This window comes from Polistes fuscatus, unplaced genomic scaffold, assembly GCF_010416935.1.
Source record: "Polistes fuscatus isolate 324 unplaced genomic scaffold, CU_Pfus_HIC Scaffold18, whole genome shotgun sequence".
Lineage (NCBI taxonomy): Eukaryota > Metazoa > Arthropoda > Insecta > Hymenoptera > Vespidae > Polistes > Polistes fuscatus.
This window is the reverse complement of record NW_025113086.1, coordinates 2,704,491-2,718,528: the sequence shown is the minus strand read 5'-3', so window position 1 is coordinate 2,718,528 and position 14,038 is coordinate 2,704,491. Positions and strand designations below refer to the sequence as shown.

The 14,038-nt window shown below is 31.8% G+C and overlaps 1 protein-coding gene across 3 annotated transcripts in view; it reads right to left on the bottom strand.

Annotated features, from left to right (window-relative positions):
• Nucleotides 1-14,038, bottom strand: part of LOC122515543 (protein abrupt) — a 56,549-nt gene that overhangs the window by 19,365 nt on the left and 23,146 nt on the right. For 2 of the 3 annotated variants that reach the window (XM_043632938.1, XM_043632939.1), the window contains exons 2-5: nt 7,306-7,545; nt 6,374-6,580; nt 5,984-6,149; nt 5,687-5,740 (exon numbers count right to left, since the gene is read on the bottom strand). In XM_043632938.1, the coding sequence (XP_043488873.1) occupies nt 5,687-5,740; nt 5,984-6,149; nt 6,374-6,580; nt 7,306-7,545 (667 nt within the window). Of the gene's footprint in view, nt 1-2,700; nt 4,400-5,686; nt 5,741-5,983; nt 6,150-6,373; nt 6,581-7,305; nt 7,546-14,038 lie in introns of those variants that run through there. The other variant, XM_043632940.1, reaches the window with a different exon arrangement.

Genomic DNA, 14,038 nt, shown 5'->3' with positions numbered 1-14,038 from the left:
GAGAGAGAGAAGACAAAAAAGATCAGAGGTAAAGAAAAAAAAGAAAATAGAAGTAGAAGACAACGGTATTTCTTTCCTCCTCCTACTTTTTATCGAAGAAGAAGAAGGAAAAAAAAAAAACTCGTCAGTCCGATAAGAATCGGAAACCGAAACTGAAACGAATGCCAAAGTTATCCGGGATCGGGATCCGAGTGATAGATGACTCTAATCTAAGGATAAAACGCGATCTTCGGGGCTTTTAGTAACACACAGCGAGGAAAACGTGATCCTCGGTTTAACCAGGGAAATAAAATTGTGGTCGTATAGTAAAAGTTGGTGTGAGGTGAGGAATAAGGGATGAACTAAGGTGTTTGTGTCTGTATGTGTGTGTGTGTGTGTGTTTGAGAAAAGGAAAGATGATCTTTGACGTGTAATTCCTTTTTTTTCCTTTAACGGTATAAATCAAAATCCTGAAATTGTTCTATCGTACCTACATCTATTCTCTGATCATCAAAGTTGCACAAAATACCCGTTTGAGCAAAGTATCAACCAATCCCGATCGGGTAAAAGATTACGTCAGAGATTGTTTAGATCATACTCTTAGTTTGTTTTTTGTTTTATATGACTTTCTCACTTTGTTCATCGTCAGAGAGTGCGAGTACTTTTAGAACAAGCCTTTAGCTTTGAAAGATAATCAACCAATCAACCAATCAACCAATCGGAGTACTTTTATTGACGATGATATAAAATAATAAAAATAGGAACAAGTTTTGAGCTTATATCAAAATATTATTCATCAGAAGGTGGATGGGGGGTTGTAACCAATTGAAGATTCTAACATTAACTTAGACATCTTCCAAAACCCAATGGATGAAAGAAAAGATGAATGGATTGAAGAGAGTAATCGTGAAAATAGAAAGCACGGAAATGGATAACCTTGTTCTACGTGAGTGGTGGTGGGGGGGTATGGGAGATCGTTTTAGGGGTTGGGAGGAGAATTGGTTTGGGGGTAAGGGGAGAAGAGGTAGGGTGTTCTGTTCTGTTTAGTTAGACGGGGGAGATTAGTAATAGAACTCTTAGGTAAGACCAAATGGGAAACTTTCTCATCGCGTGGTTGACGATCGTACATCGAAGTAAGTTGCGTGTCTCGTGAAATAAGTTTTGTGTCGGGGGTTTCTCTCTTTTAGAAATCGGTGATCCGTTAGGGATCGAAACCAGGCGTGGCACACGGAGGAACCTAGACATAGCTAATAGTAGTTTGTCCTACCTTGCTTTGCTAGATATTCTTCTAGGTTAGGTGAACCCAATGGATCACGGTGGTGGGGATGGATCCTGGGGGATGGGTTTTGATAAATACGAAATGATTTCGTGATTGGAGATAAACTCGAATAAAAGGGTGAAAATAAAAGTGTAAAAAAGTGAAAAAAAACAGAAGAAAGTAAGGAATGAAGGAATCGATTTGTTGAGAGAAATTTTAGGCGAGAACAACAACCACATTCTTCTGTTCCTATTCCCCTCAACCTGTCCCCCCCTTCTACACGCGTTTAGAAATGTTAAATGTCTGTGTGTGTGTGTGTGTGTGTGTGCGAATAGAAGGAGAAGATGAATAAGAGGAAAAGGTGTGACAGAAGATAGTGCAAAAGAGATAGAAGAGTTAGGAAAGTTTGAGTTCGAGTTAGAGTAAGAGGGATAGTGAATAGCACTACGTGCTGTTTGTTGAATTGTGAAGATCAATACGACGCACTCAGTTTCTCTCCCTCGCGATTCCGTTAGCATGTGAGTGTGTGTACGTGAGTTTGTGTTGATGCATGCGAAGCACGTAATCTCTCTCTCCCTCTCTCTCTCTTTCTTTCTTTCTTTCTCTCTCTGTGTCTATCTATTTTTTTCTTTCTCTTTCTAATTCATCTGTCAAATCCCAAACTTAACTTTTAACTTTGCTATAAATACTGAGTAACCACAACATGTTTTTATATACTGATGTGAGAGAGAAAAAAGAACAGAAAGATAAACAAAATAATTCAGCGAAGTTTCGTTTCCATTAAAAATCGACGGTTGGCAACAACAACAAAAAATGATTAATTGTTTAAATGCATTTTCGTTCATACTAAACACATACACATACATACGTACATTATACATTTTTATAATTAAAAATTCTCGTTCCTACTTTCTATTTAATACACGCACACATACATACATCCACATACACACGTATATATATATTTTTATCGATCTTAAGAGTAAAAGAATAAAAAGAACAAGAAAAAGAAAAAGAAGAAGAAGAAGAAGAAGAGAAGGGAACAGGAAAAAAAATTAATCAAGGGTAGTGCAAGAAGAAGAAGAAGAAGAAGAAGAAGAAGATTTGACGAATTCAGCTGATGTGGTAATACTGGTCTGCTGTTTAAGGTAAAACCCCTTCTTCATTTCCCATCCTTGGGGTAAAATTAGTTCGATCGTCGTACCGATTTTCTAGATTTTTGTCCTCATAATAATCCCTCGTTCATTTCCTATTCGATCATAGATTAAGAACAGTTATTTGAGGCTTTTTAATTTTAACGAAGATGGGCTAAACCCCCCAGCCCATTCCCCCATCTCACCCTAAGTAGTTCTAACCCCTTCCAAACACGTTGGCTTGCGTCAGATAGCATTGAAAGAAGAAACGAGGCTAGTCATATATATCCGGTGATACATTTTTCTTCTCCTTTTTTTCTTTTTTTTTTCTTATTTTCCTACTTTTTCTGCACACATCAGGCCGTTTTTTAAAGGAGGAAATTTTTCAGACGGGGTGTCGGCGCGTTGTTACACTAAACCAACCCCCTCTCCGTAATCGTCCCACCCCTTCCAATCGCCCACCTTGTTTCCATCCTCCCCCTCCTCCTCCTCCCACTCCACCACCCAGTATTTTTCTGTCTTTCTCATCGTCGGTCAATCGAGGAGGCCTACTTATTGAAGCGTCGAAGGGCGAACACCTTGCGCACTGCGGTAGGCGCACTGTACGAAAATAGGTCGGCCTACCCCCTCTCCACGTCACTCCCCTCCTCCTCCTCGTCCTCCTCCGCCTCCTCCTCGTTCGACGCCACCTCTTTCTTTCCCTAGCCCACTTCTCCTACAACCCTATTTCTCTCTTACCTATCGACACCTCCGCGCCCACGTTTCCTTTTCACCCTAACCTCCCACCCCCACCTCCACCTCCTTAAGAAAGAGAAGGGTGTATATATATATATGTGCGAGAAGTGACTAGCCTTTAGTCTCTTAGTCTTATGTACACGATTTTTGCGCTAGTTTAACGTTTTCTTGGGTTCTTCTTATTTTATGTTTTCCTTCCTTCCTTCCTTCCTTTCCTGTCTTTCATTTTTTTTTTTTAGGTTATGTACAACTGGTACGTGATATTTATATACACACACGAAAAACGTTACTTAGGGTACGTTGGTTTAGAACAATTAGAGGGAAACACATTAAAAAAAGAAAAGAAAAAAAAAGTACGTTTTACTTAAGCTATTAAACTGCGTTATAGTTTAGTTGTTGTAGTAATTGTTGGTAGTTGTTGTTGCTCATCACTGTTTTTCTTCCGACCACCTATCAGCTGACGTATACTGTTGCGATGACGTAGACTGTTGTTGCTGTTGTTGTTGTTGCTGTTGCTGTTGTTGAGTCTGTTGTTGAGTCTGTTGTTGAGCTTGAGCTTGAGCGTGGGTGGTCATCTGATAAAGTGGATAACTCTTTCTCTTCCTGATACCGTGCATCGATAACAAATGGATTTGTAAATACTGTTTAGTTTTAAACATCTTGCTGCAAACGTGACAAGATATAAATTCCGTTTGTACTGTGTGCACGTTGACGATGTGTTGCTTCAGGTTTGAATTGTTCGAATAGATTTTACCGCATTCCGGGCATTTAGGTTTGCCAGGATTATTGCCAGCTTCGAGTTGTTGGAAACGGCGATGGGCTTGATGCAACATTGCCATGCTATCTAATTTATTTTTCGTACAGGTTTGAATCATCATACGCAATTGATCACTTTTTGACGACACTTGTTGTTGTTGCTGTTGCTGTTGTTGCTGTTGTGGTTGTTGTTGTTGCTGCGTCTGTTGTAGTTGCTGTTGTTGTTGCAGGGCCTTAAAGTTCTGCAGTTTTTGATGCATTACCGTAAGTTGCTCGCTACTCATACTGTTCAAGGAGTTGAGAGTGTTATGGGTGCGTTTCTGCGACTGTTGGCTGGTGGCATGGTGGTGATGAGGAGGAGGAAGCTGATGATGATGATGATGTAGAAGGGAGGCTAGGTCCTGCCCTTTAGTGTTGTGCGACCCACTACTCTGGTAGCTATCAGGCCCAGCAGGTTCGATTTTCGTCGTTGGTGTACCACCAGGAACCCAAGCAGAACTCGAGCTTGAACCATCCCCACCAGAGGGCTGCCACCGCCCTGGAACCACCAGCCAATGTCAGTCCTCGTCCAATCTCGTACGATCCCTTAAACACTAGTCAAACCTTTTTTCCTCCCGCAACAGCCCTTTTTTCCGATTCTTAACTTTTTTTTTTTTACTTTTTAATTTTTAACATTAATTTTTCAGCAATCACTTCGTATCCTAATCATTTTGCCGTTTATTTATTTATTTATTTATATATATATATAAATATATATATATATTTTTTTTTCCCCCATTTTTTCGTTCGGGCTCGTTGCAAATCTCATTCGTTTACCCACCCTGTTTTCCCTTTTTATTATTTTTTTCTTTTTTTTTTCTTTCTTTCTAAACTAATAGTCAGCTAAATAGAATTGAAGTTTCAATTTCTCTCTCTCATTCTCTCTCTCTTTCTCTCTCTCTCTCTCTCACTTTCTCTCCCTTTTTTCATCTATCGTACTTCTCTTTCACACACACATATACGCACACTTTCAATTTCTTTCATACAATTTTATCTGTGTCCTTTTTTTTGTTTTCTTTTTTAAATTGAATAAAATTTAAATTTAAATTTTTACAAATTTATAATTTTCTTTCTTTTAAACGAATACGAAACGAGTTCTCGATTTAGACGACGAATCGCATCGTTTCTCGTGATTATACGTTTTCTTAGGGGGGGGAAAGTTAGGGCGGATATTTGTTTGATAAAATAATTCGAAAAAAGAAAAAAGAAATTAAAATGAAAGAAATAAAAAATGAAGGAAAAGAAAGGATGATGATGATAATAATAATAAATAATAATAATAATGATAATAAATAATAATAATTTCGTGCGTATATGAAAAACACGCAGCGCACGGACAGATTGTACCATAAGTGGGTTTTCTTATTTGTCATTTTTTTTGGTTTTGTTTCTCGAAAAGCGGATATTCGAAAAGAATAAATAAATGCAAATGATTCGTAGGGTTTTAAATTAAAAAAAAAAAAAAGAAATAAGAAAAAAAAAAGAAAAAAACAATAGGGGAGAAATGCAGGTCATGGGGGTGGGGTTGTGAGAGGTACGAGAGTTCCATGCATTCAACGGTAACAACGAGAGACGAAGAGTCCTTCCTTCTTTGTTTTCTTATTTTGATAATTATTTGAAAAAATATTATCCTTTTTATAATTATATAACTTTTTGATTTGTATATTTTCGTTTATATAAAAGAGAGGAGTCATAAATATTCGACGGGAGGGTTAACTAGGATCTACGAGATCGTATCGAAAAATGAAAAAATCCAATGATCGTGCAAAAGAATCATACGACTTACCGTAATTTGGATCCTGATTTGATGCGTGAATTCCCGACGGTCCTGGCATTAATCCTGAAACCAATGATTTCATTTTAAAATATGACATTACTTTTTATTTATTTATTTAAAGCAAAAAATATTTGATTAATCATTTCGTTGTCGATCAACGATCGTATTTACTAATGGATTGTTGTCTCTAAGTTAAAAATAATAATAAAAAACGAAATGATTAATTAATTTATTATTGTTATTTTTTTGATCGCGTTTTATCGAAAAAAAAAAGAAAAAACAAAACAAAAAAAGATATAAATATACCTTGTAGTCCCAATAGAGCGGCTGGAAAGTTACTGCGATGATGTTCCATCGAGGAATCGTTCAATAAATCGCTTGGTTCAGTTTTAACAGAGTTCAGGATGCTTTCGTTGTTGGATATATCTTCGTTGTCGGACATTGAATTCGAATCTTCGCCAATCGATTGTGTCTAAAAAATAAAGAAAACAGAATATTAATATATGGTAATGTTAAAGTATAATTAGACAAACAAATGCAAATGATTTGATTTGATTTGTTTCTAAAAGGAAGTTTATGTTTGTTTTGAAAAAAAAAAAAAAGAAACAAAAGAACGAAAAATGTATGACACGTGTTAAAATTAATCATCAACCTATACATTAGGCTAAATTAATTCAAATAATTATAATCAATAACCTGAATGTTATTCGGCGGTGCTGTATGTATCGTTGGTCCACCTTCAAGAGCTTGTCCCAATAGTGATTCTTGTAAATCTGTTTTAGGTTCAGTGTTATTATCCCTTTGAGGACTATAACTTCTAGCCCTTTTATCTGGCGGTGGACTATCGTCGTCATCGTTATCATGGTCTCTTCCGTTATCTGGCCAAGCATTATGTGGGGTTACCTACAACGGGAATAAATATCAAACGATATTTCATTTGAACAATATTGACGTTAGATTTTATTATTAATTATTTATCTTTTACAATTTTTCATTTAGTTTTCTATTATTTTGTTATTCTAAAAAAATAGGAAACAGTCAATGCATCATTTGCTATTATATGATTTTAATATAACATAACCTCAATCTTAAATTATCAAGTATCGTAGAATAATATTGATGCATTGTTATTATTTAAAAATTTTTCATTTAGTTTTCTATTATTTTGTTATTCTAAAAAAATAGGAAACAGTCAATGCATCATTTGCTATTATATGATTTTAATATAACATAACCTCAATCTTAAATTATCAAGTATCGTAGAATAATATTGATGCGTTGTTATTATTTAAAAATTTTTCATTTATTTTCTATTATTTTGTTATTCTAAAAAAATAGGAAACAGTCAATGCATCATTTGCTATTATATGATTTTAATATAACATAACCTCAATCTTAAATTATCAAGTATCGTAGAATAATATTGATGCGTTGTTATTATTTAAAAATTTTTCATTTATTTTCTATTATTTTGTTATTCTAAAAAAATATGAAACAATCATTTGGTACCACATTATTTTAATATAACATAACCTCAATTTTAAATTATCAAGTATCGTAGAATAATACGTATAAATGATGCATTGCTATTATTACCAAAGGAAAAAGGTAAATCAAACGGTACTTACAGGTGCACTGAGATTGTTACCACTCGTGGAAGGTTCTGGCTCTATTCTGGCAGTAACAATACTACTACTATTTACATCAGCTAACCCTCGAATTTGAAGGGAATGAGCCGTCTTCAAAAAATTTGGCAAATCTGCTTGACCAATGTTAACTTCTCCGTAATACATGAAACGCAATAAGGATTCAATATCCCCATGTGAGACATCTTTTAGAATTATCGTCGGATGTTGACATGGGTTATGCTATAATTATAAAGAAAAAATATTATTAATACTTGTACACAGGTACTTTTATTATTATCAAAGTTACCCTCTACCAGTCTAAGTCTTCCCCCAATACTAATATTCACCCTCAGAAAACAATCTTCTTTCTTATTCAACGAAACATTGATTTAATTAATAACAAAATGAATCATAAAATAAACATAACTATTAATCCCCATAATAATATTTTTCAAAAAACCCAATACGAAAAATGATTTTTAATCTAACATTTTTCTCAAAGACAATCTCATTAACATAATTATTTATTTTTAACTCGAATTAAAACAATATGAAATGAATCTTAGATTAAAATAGGCGTGATTCATGCGCGCGTTATGTTAATATGAATGAACAATAATAATCGATACGTGTGAAAGATTTTCATGTGCAACAATCCACGTAGTTATCGTTTATTATTATTATCATTATCATTATCAATATAAATGTATATATAAATATATACATGTGTGTGTGTGATATGTATGTATATAGAAACTAGAATATAACTAGATACACATTGACTTTATTTTCCCCATTGACATTCATGGAACTAGAACACGCGTATCTCGGCGTTAATAAAATTCGATAGGTACGAGCCGTTTAGATTATAATCAACCCGGCATAGTGATATTATCGATGATGAGGTGCTCTATCGAGCATAGAAATATTTATTATCGCATCGTTGAACAACAAAGATACCAAACTAACGAGAACCATGACGCGTTAACTCGTGTTATACGTGTGCCTCGTGTTTGTTTTAGTTTAAACCGTGTAGTTGGGTTTGTGTCACTGAATTTCCAATAACCACATGAAAATTTTTGACTTTTTACATTTACCTTTACCTTTACGTCTAAACCCATCCATCCATTCCCACCCCCTTAACTTCCCCCCTCTCAAACTACCATCGCTGAGTCGAGATTGATTTTCAAATTGCCTTTCAAATTGATCCTTTACTAATATTATACTACATCTCTCTCCCATTCAACCATTCACGTTTATTGTTTATCCGGTTTTGACAATAGTTTCTAAAAGTAATTTACAAAAAAAAACAAAAGAAAAGCGGAACGTTAAGAACGACGTATATATTTTTTATTTGTTTTTTTTTTTTAGAGGACGAATAAAATGTTCGTAAAAAGTTATTTGCAATGAGTATGATGTTAGAACGTCCATTCGTAGAAATCCGATTAATCGGATAGCGGTCAGTGTAGTGTTCATTAAAATTCATTAAAATTGAGTGTTAAATTTGTTTATTTTGAACGAATAGAAATACGATTGTAACGTAACATCGAAATTGTTGCGCTATGGTGGCAAAAAAAAACGATTTAAATCACGCTGCCATTTTGTTTTTTTTCTTTTAAATGTTTAACATTTTGCGATGGAAATGCTTTGATCGAAACGATTGAAATAATTGGAATAATTGATATAATTTGTTGCCCAGTAGTTTGAAAGTATGTTCGAAAGAATTGAGAAGAAAAGAGAAAGAAAGAAGAAGAAGAAAAAGAGAAAGGGGAGTGGGGGAGAAGAGCTAGAAAAGGGGGAGAGGAAAGAGAGAGATAAATAATAAAAAAAAAAAGAAAGAAAGAAAAGATATAAAAGAACGGAGAACTCCGGTATGGACTCCTTTATCGCATTAACCAATTCAATTAACAACTTTGAGACAAGCGTCAGTCCCTCTTTGCCTTCCTTTCCCCTTCCCCTCCCCCCACCACCTTCCCCCTTTCAGTACTGCACTAATTAGAGCTAACGCGATTAAAACGGGTCAATAATTAATTGTATGGCTGGTGTGTTGTCCAAAGACGAACGGAGGAATTGACAAATCGCGTTTCGATAGAATAGAATTTGATCTTTATTTTATTATTTTGCGTTTTGTCTTTTTGTCTACGTGGAAAAAGGGTGGAAAAGGAAAAGGTTAGAGTTTAGGATTGTTTGTATAGAAAGATATTTTTGTTGAGAAATTATTTTCTTTCGAATTATTATCGTTATGATTTATAATAACGGATATATTATTATACTTTTGCTATTATTCCAAGTGGAAGGGGATTTTGTAATGCACGTTGTGAAAGTTGAGATTAAATTAGATTATGAGTTATGGTCGAGTTTAGAAATTATGCAGAGTATGTTTCAAAGAGATTATATTCGGTAATATTTTAGCTGAGATTGTTACAATATGTACTAGTTGTATGTGCAGAGGTACGGCATAATAATATTATCGATCATTATTATAATGTAAAATATCTTTGTGAATAGAATGTAATAGGGTAATGTTAATTAAATTGGCCATTAAGTACGTGAGGTTTATAAATATTTCGTACGATAAAAACTGCACGGATTTATTTGCTAACCTATAAAATGTATATATATACGAAATATTATATTTAAGATATTAATAATTATTCATTTCTCGAATCTCTCTCTCTCTCTCTTTCTCTCACGGAGTGTATTGATTGATAATATTAAATTTATTCAACACTACGACCACCGTTTACGATGAAAATTTGTACGAAATCAAGTTTCAGCACGATTCGGTCGCCATTTTTTTGTTCAGCTTGACCGCCGATTGGTCGCCATTTTTTATTCATTTAGACCACGGGATTGGTTCGCCATTTATGATTCAGTTTGAGCGGGAATTCGTCGTCAACGGGTTAACGTTAAAAGATCGAAAAGCCGATTAAACGACCACTAACGGGATTTATTAATTTATGGGCATTAATGAACAATGATTAATATTTAAATATAAATATTAAATATACTATTAAATAAATAAATAAATATAATGAAAATTAATATTAGAAAATCTCTACAATATATAACGGGAAATATATGTTTTTGAAAAATTAATAACAATAAAAAAATGTACACACACTCAATTTATAGATTTATCTTTGAACTCGTTGAAACGTATATCATACTTCTACTTTTTTTTTTCTTCGCGTTCGAGTAAAAGGGAATTATTATAATAGTATAAATTAAAGTTAATTATCATTAATCAATTATCCGAATATATATTATAGATTTGACGAGCAAGAAAAGCAAACGATATCCTGATTCCTTTAATCGATCGAACGATCTTCCTGCATTGCTTTGACGCTTTTTAGAAAGCTAGTGCTCCGGATTCCAACGTGATCGTTTACAGGTGGCTAGAAGGAAATTATGGTTGCTCTGTTAGTCGAAGGCACGATGATACATGGGACGTTTATCGGTGCCATCGATTCGGAGAAATCCAAGTAGAAAGAGAGAGATAGAAAACACATATAAACACACACACATATATATATGCATCTTTGATGTTAGAGTAAGTATTGAAGATGTATGTGTATGTGTGTGTTTCTATACGTGTACCAAACTGGATCGAGTAATGCGATCTTTTGCTATATAAAGTTGAAAGGAAGAATAAAAAAAGAAGAAAAATAGTTGGATCGATGGATCGATCGGTTGTTGATCGGTAATCTTATATCGAATTATAGTCTTACGTGAGTTTTTTTATTATTATTTTCTTCTTCTTCTTCTTCTTCTTCTTCTCTTTTATTTTATTTTGTTTTTTAATTAGGTGATATATGTATGAAACTTGTTGTTTTCTTGAATATTGTATCTATGTGTAATTAATTGTACTTTATTTCAATTAAATTCCTATTGTTTATATCATAAATAAATAACGTAATTTTACTATTAGTTGAATTCTTATATAAATATTGTATAATTATTAAATAATAATCAATAGAATTATACAGAAATTTTTATTTGACAGTAAAGTTGAGCGAAAATATTGGAAACAAAGAAAAATAATAAAGAAATTGAATTATGTCAGATATTTTATACAAAATGAATCATCAAATGAATTTGTTAAATTTTTTAACTTATGTTATTAGAATTATCGATACATTTGCGTTCAACTTTTAGTCTGAGGGGATGCTGCGAACATTCGTTTATGTTCGAAAAATAAAAATGATGATATATAAACATATATAAAAAAAAAAATGGACGAATGAAATTTAGAGAAAGATAGAAAATTTAACGATTAGGTGAAATATCCGAAATGTGTAGTTTCTAATCGTCCGAGGGTATCCCGCATATCGTGTTCGCATGTACAATGAAGCACCCTAACTAAAGAGTAAGTAGAAAAGTAGATACGATTGCATGGTTTCTGATCCGGTTATGCGGTGAACGCGCATCGTTCATGGCTTCGCAAAATATGTTCTCGTGTATTGGTATAGTTGTGTCGTGACTTACTACGTAAACGATATGCCATGGATACACGCGTAATTTACGGATCCAATTCTCTGACTAAAACCAATCAACAATATATATTATTATAATAATAATTATAATTATAATAATAAATAAAATATAATATTGTAAAATAAAATATAAATATATATTATTTATTTAGATTTATTAAAATAAATATATTATATAAATAAAATAAATATAAATAAAATATAATTATAATAATATAATAATATATATGTATGTATATGAATTAAATTTGATTTAAGGATTTTTGTATTTTACATATTAATTTGACATATTTTTGTGTGTATTTTGTAACGAATATTTTTCAAAGGTTATACAGATTTCTCTGCGATGAATTATTGATCAAACATATTCTATATAACAGCATTACTTGTTTATTACCATAGTTACCGGTTCACGTTACATACAATTTTTATTCTTAATCTCTTCAATGTTCATTTTTATTTCAGTTTAATTTTTTATTTTATAAATCATTTAACGTGTTTTCTAAATTTTTATTCACGTATTTTGTTCATTTATATATTTGTAATTATTTCATTTGTAAATCGCGTTGTTCTATTAGAAAGTATTGTCTTTTTATTTATCATAGTTAAAGATTCGTGATAAATATAATTTTTATTCTTAGTTTATACAATTTTGTTTAATTAATTTTCATTAATTCATTTCTTTTATACTTATTTCATTTATAATTATCGTTTGTGTTTTATTAACGTGAATTTGTAATTAGATATTTGAATAATATCGGTAAAATCTTTAAGGGTAGGGGTGGGTTGATGTAGGGGAAACAAGTTTTCCTTCATCTCTCATCATCATCATCATCATTTAGAACTTTTCTCTCTCTTTCTCTCTGAACTTTTTTCTTTTCAAATATTATTCCCCATCATTTCTCAGTAAAACCAAAGAATTTTATTACAAATTCCGCTCACAACCGTATTGGAAGTCATCCAAACGAGTTTCAATTACTACATTTATTATTACCACGATCACATTATTATCAAGAATTCGAAGTTAAAAGAATGTAACTTTTTTCAATCATTTTCCTTCACTTCTACTTCCCCCCCCCCTCCCATTGCTTCCATCTCAGAGTTCTCTGTTTCTCAAGTTTCAGGTTTTGCATTCCTTTCTTAATTAATTCCAATTCTTATATTCATTTCATTTCATTTTTTTTTTCCTCCATCTTCCAAGTCTACTAAGCTTCTATTACGGACAATTGTTTCAATTATTTTACTAGAAAAATAATCGAAAGTACATTGAACTTAGTGATTAGAATTAATAATTCAATAATTTTTCTTTTTCTAATGTTGAAATATAATATGCGAGGATTATATTAGAATTAGGAATATTGAAACTATCGATTAGAATTTAATATTCCCGAAATGACGCATTAAAATATTAAAAATTAAAACGAACCTAATGCATTTAGGATGAAATGCAGTAGCAAAGTTAATTACAAATTCTGCATCTATTCTCAACGTTTCTGCATATCTATTAGATGATAGATTGATGAGAAAGACAAATAGACAGACAGACAGACAGATAGATAGATATAGGAAAATGTTTTCATAATGTAATATATTAGAATTAATCAATATTAGAAGAATATAAAATTGAAAAATCTATAATAATATATTTATATTAAATCCCCAAAATAATATTACCAAAAATGAAGAATTGATGTTAATATTTCATCTCTAAATTTATTTATCTATCCAATATAATATATTAAAATTAATTGATAGAATTAATCAATATTAGAGAATATAAAATAATATTATATATATCTATATTTAATATATCTAAGAATAATATTTCTAAATGAAGTATGTTGATGCTAATATTACATTTCTATATATATATAGATTTATTTATTATATTATATATGATATATTATATATTATATATTATTTATATATATATCTATCTCTAATATATATAAAATTCTTATAAATTCGTTAATACAAGCAAATACTTGTTATAATAAAATACTTGAAAATACATTAACCTAAAAAAAAAAGGTTATATCATTACTATCCAAATCATCTAATTATATTCTTATGTTTTTACTATATATATAATAGAGATATATATACTACACTATACTATATGTATAGTATATATATATCAAATTAATATGAAGAAGATAAAAAATGAATATAGGAAACATAATAATAAATATGAAGAAGATAAAATGAAAATAGAAAACATAATTCCATATTGAAAT